This window comes from Pseudorasbora parva, chromosome 12 (assembly GCF_024679245.1).
Source record: "Pseudorasbora parva isolate DD20220531a chromosome 12, ASM2467924v1, whole genome shotgun sequence".
Classification (NCBI taxonomy): Eukaryota; Metazoa; Chordata; class Actinopteri; order Cypriniformes; family Gobionidae; genus Pseudorasbora; species Pseudorasbora parva.
In genome coordinates, this window is record NC_090183.1 from 25,933,679 (window position 1) to 25,939,155 (window position 5,477).

Consider the following 5,477-nt stretch of genomic DNA (forward strand, 5'->3'; position numbering starts at 1 on the left):
TCCTTTGAGTGAATCCCATTCCCCGTTCACGCATCTGCTTTAGTTTCAGCAACACTTTTTTGGAATACAGGAGGAGAACTTGTACCAACTGTGCTGAATTAGTATTATGCTAGTGTGAAAGAAATATTATTCTAAACGAGTTGTAACATGCTCACTGTACGTATTAGAAGTCGAATTATTTCATAGAAAATATCGATGAAATTAAAGGTTAAACGGTGTTTAAAAACAAAGTGCACAGATTTTTTTTTCTTTCAAATTACATTATACATAAAATTTGATGACGCCAAATATACCATGAATTTTATTATCATTAAACGTATTATTATTTGTAATAATATGCCTATTACTTTACATCGTGTTGATTTAAAAAAAAATATATATAGGCCTGCATTTTGGGCAGTGCATAAGATTTTATACGGGTGAGTAAAATCCATAAGCAACGTAAATAAACATATTTTTTAATGTAATCTTAGTTCATTTGTTTTGCGAAACTTACAGCATCGTGTTTCTGTCCGCAAAACGTTGGAACGATCTAAGCGGTGGAACAGGTGGAACAAGTCCCTGAAGGGTGAAACGTCTCTCACACATGCACACATCCAAAAGTGTGATCACCTTATTTCAGAGACATGACACACACCTGAATGCGGAAAGTTTTACACCCTGAACACAGCAACTCATGCGTAATTTACAATAAATAAAAAAAAACATGAGCTCAAAATATAGCCTAAAGAAAGAAAGAAAGAAAGAAAGAAAGAAAGAAAGAAAGAAAGAAAGAAAGAAAGAAAGAAAGAAAGAAAGAAAGAAAGAAAGAAAGAAAGAAAGAAAGAAGCCCAATGGGAAAAAAATAGAGATAGTAATGCAAACTGGCAGCTTCCACATCTGCTGTCTGCTCCAATGTGTCACAAAGCGTTCGTAGGCGCCACTCGATGAAAACCGGGCCACATTTTGAAGCACCTGACGCTTTGTTCACTTGTTTTTATTGGAAATTGTTTTGTAATACTAAATGACATGGCTGATACTCGTACCACCCCTTCTTCTGTCCAATTTCCATCCTATTGGGGGTCTCAGGGTAAAACACAATTCATGTTCGCCCTCAGTTTCCCTAAGCGTCCCTGTACAGTAATTGTTTTGCCATTTAATTTGGACCGGCGGTCCCCATAGAGCAGTCGGGAACGCCACGCGCTGACAGAGTTCATCTCAAATCTATGCCGAAAAGCCAGATGGTTATTAGACAGCCGAAACGTTGGACTGTTTAAGCAGTGCTGATAGAGAAGATAATTATTGTAGACCTATTTAGCGTATAAGATTAATTTATGTGTTATGTTTGGCAGATAAGGCCTGCGTTCTCTCTGCCCGGTAACCAAATGCATTATATTGCAATGCAAAAATAAAAAGTGCCAAATTAATACATAACAGGAAGAGTAAATATTTATTAAACGCATGTTCGGGTACACCATACTACCGACATGCCTGTTACCTCTTGGCACGAGTGTATAAGAGCACAGTCAAGAACAAGATTCATTAGTAGTTTAAATAGACAATTTAACAAGGGTTATGCATTTTTTAAGACAGATTGTCTTTATTCAAAATCTCTTTGCTCGACAAATGAACAAAGAATCGAGGTATCACCCTTTTAGATACATTTCCTTTCCATTAACATGACAGAATTTAAGTTACCATCGCAGATAAAAAATACAACATGAACTGCTTCGCTTCAAACTTTAAGTTCTTTCTGAAATCAAATGAACGAGTGACTAGCACTGAACCACAGAAAGAAAAAGAAAAAAGGCCAAATAAAAATACTGAAAGATAAGGATTTTTTTTCTTCTCCATTTGATATTTTAAATAGACTGTCTAATTTTAGGTGCCGGTTTAATAATTATAAACAATATAACCCGTATAATCTAAACGCTGAATCTTTCACTTTGAAACCCTTATAGTCGTATCATTTGAATTTCAGAGTGCCAAAAAGAATCGTAAATACAACAGCTGTACAAGAAACATGAATCCTAAACGTTAGTTGTGCAAATCAAAGTCATTCAAATAATAATAATAATAATAATAATAATAATAATAATAATAATAATAATAATAATAATATGATGATGATGATGATGATGATGATGATGATGATGAGAATAACAATTATATTAACTGTTCAAACAAAATTATCATTATTATAGCATCAAATCGTACATAATAAATAAAATTAAAGGCATCCAAATCCGGTAGCCATAATAATAAACGTTTGAACATTTACATTTCTTACAGTTCTGGGCACCTGCCTTACATCTATTCCAAGATCCATGCTGGGATCCAAGGAACCTCTCGCAGATGGTGAAAAGTTCATGTCCACACGGCCTCAGTAAAATGTCTTGATCATTCCTCTCTTCTTATGTACATGCATTGCTGTATTCAAGTTTTCAACGAGGAGACTGTTTTTAGCGGCTCAGTCACATAGCAGCGGCATGTGCTGATGAGTACGGGTCAATCCCACTCTTGGTCATACCTGGGAACAGTATGTAGGCAACAGGCGGCTGTAAACTCGATGCCGACCATGCGGTGCAGTTACACGGCACCACGTACCCAGGGTTTGTGGGCGACGGGTGGGTGTGGGTGTGCTGGCTGGGGCAGCCCAGGCTCCCGAATGCGCCGTTCTGGTATCCCAGAGATGATGCGTAAGGTAAAGTGCTGGTGGCCAACGTGTGGGGCATCTCTGTCATCTTCTGGATGGCGCTGGAGCTGAACTGGCTCGGGTCGAGGAAGGAGTAAGGGGCAGACGTGGGTGGCAGGAAAGCACGGGCTTTTTCCGAGGCACCTAAGAGCGAGTCCGTGGCTGAGACCGGAAGTCCTTTCAGGTGATCCGTGTCGCCCAGGTAGGGCAGAGGAAACACGTACCTGTCCTTCTTCAGGAGGTTCTTGGGCTTGCGCCTGGGTCTGTATTTGTAGTCTGGGTGTTCTTTCATGTGTTGAGCCCTCAGCCTCTTGGCCTCGTCGATGTACGGTCGCTTCTCGGATTCAGAGAGCAGCTTCCACTCGGCGCCGAGTCTTTTGCTTATTTCGGAATTGTGCATTTTTGGATTCTCTTGAGCCATTTTCCTCCTCTGGCCTCTTGACCAGACCATGAAGGCGTTCATGGGTCTCTTGATGTGATCTACCGGTTTTGACATTTTTCAAAGCGCCCGTTTAAAGTTCCCTATTAAAATAACAACAAAAAGTTCTTCAACCAACCAAGAGAAAAAAAGTATTCACCTGTCCTGCAGACAGACACGGATCATGCCACTTCTGGAGAGCAGGAGGAGTATGAAAACGGCATCAATGGAGGAAAAATCCAGTAATTCTTCCGCGTGTCGCTAAGTTGAAAGATTTCTCTTCTTCAAAACGACACTGTTCGGCTCAGAGAAGAACAGCCAGACGCGCCACAAAATCCAGCGCGATCCCAAGTTTCCGCGATCTGTTTGCAACGCTTTTTTTCTCGGAGGATTCTCGCCCTGCGAAGCACCTGGCTGGGAAATGAGGAGTAGCGCGTGAATGAGAGCCAAAAGCGGTGAAGTTCAAAGGCTGGGCTGGTTCGCTCTGCACGCGATCTGACATAATCGCAGGGCGTTCACGCGCCAACCTGAGCGCCCAATCAGCTCTGAGAAAGCCACATAATACCTACCAAAATATGTATATTACAACACAAACAAAGATCGGGGAGGAAAAGGAGGTGACTCTCTTCCCACCCCAAATCCATTTAGTTGAAGGTCTACAAACACAGACCTTCAACCTTTTTGTAATAAAACCTGACATCTACCAGCGTCAATCCTTCAGAGACGACAGATGCCTGAAGAATAGACAAATTCTTATTTTAAACTTCGCTTTCCTCATGCGACCACGCTTCTGTGTGTGCCCTTAGAGTTAATCTTTATTTATTTAAAATATTTTGACAATCCATCTGACGTTTATCTTCATATGTTTTTATCTTTTTATTATTAATATAGGCTAATTAATTCATATTTTCTTTTGCAGCAGATTTGTTGCTTATTAGTTTATTTTGGTTAGACATGATACATTAAGCACATGTGGCAAGCTTAATCACTAAACAAACAACGTACTACCTACCAACTACTGAATTGTCCAAAAAAAAAGAAAAAAAAAAAAAAAACGGTATAGGATCTCTGAAAACAAGCGCGTTGTCTGAGGCAGTTGCCCCCAGGCCAATATTTCCTAAATGAGAACAATTGTCCAACGCTCTCCTGGGACAGGCTGGGTTGGGGTTTGCACCTGCTTTGCTGCTGTAATCTCACATGTGTAGAACATGCCCATGGACCCTTTCTGAATAGTAACATACCCAGGCAAATTTGGCATTTTGAAAACAATGCCAGTTGCTCATAGAATCATTGCATCCCTCAAATAATCAAACGCAGACGAAAACCTTTAGCTGTGTTATGCGTTAGGGTTTCGTTTGTTAGTGTTTCAAACAGATACATTCGCACGAATTCTAAATGCTTTATTAAATTATTCAGAATATCATTGCTTTAAACATTAGATGCATGGTCATAGTAAAACCGTAATTATTTTCAGTAGAACATATTTTACATGAAAGCTGCTGTTTATTGTCCCTCTGTTTTTTTTCTCAATTTCTCTTTTGTATCTGACAAATAAACGTTTGAATTAATTTAGAATGGTCAAAATCTACCCAGATGTGTGAACAGAAATATTACTAATTCAAGGTTATGTTTTGAGTTAAGGTTCGCGCACCAAAACCTTTAACATGCAAATTTGAGTGTTTAAAAAAGATCAGGGTCTTAATGAGCCTGAGGCAAGGAGCTTGATATATGAGAGGCACGGGTGTAATTATTAAGTGAAATGTATAAGATATGTGATATCTCGTGGAGAGGCCTTCAAGCGTGACATGAAGAGAGATCTGTCTGTAATTTAGCACGCGAACATACATTGTCTATCGTATTACATGATACGGCGTTCGTTATTTAAAACAAAACACGCTGGTAATAATATAAAACAAAAACTAATTCATTTACTTATTTAATAATTTGGCCTGTTTGTGCGTTTAAAAAAAAAAAATTCACACGTGTAGCGCCTACACGTATTTCTAACGGTGAGGGTTATTTAACTGACTATGCACTTCATTTGTATATTATATAGTTTATGACACACACACACACACACACACACACACAAATTATATATATATATATATATATATATATATATATATATATATATATATATATATATATATATATATATATATATATATATATATATATATATATATATAATTTGCCCAGTCTTGCTCTCCCAAGGTCACTTTATAGCTGACTGTTAATGCAGATGTATATTGATTTTCACATATGCGATCACAGTTCCATGCCTTGCAGCATGCAGGTGAAGATAGTTTAATATTTTGTTGTCATCATAATTAATTTTGAATTACTTTTTTGATTTAGTTTCTACTGCTCTTGGCATATCAA

General features: G+C 38.3%; 1 protein-coding gene across 1 annotated transcript; it reads right to left on the reverse strand.

Moving 5' to 3' along the window:
• Positions 1-1,429: 1,429 nt before the first annotated feature.
• On the reverse strand, positions 1,430-3,801 carry sox14 (SRY-box transcription factor 14). The gene has a single exon (XM_067458401.1). It carries the CDS (start codon positions 3,168-3,170, stop codon positions 2,454-2,456), a length of 717 nt encoding a protein of 238 aa, XP_067314502.1. The 5' UTR covers positions 3,171-3,801; the 3' UTR covers positions 1,430-2,453.
• Between the last annotated feature and the right edge of the window lie 1,676 nt (positions 3,802-5,477).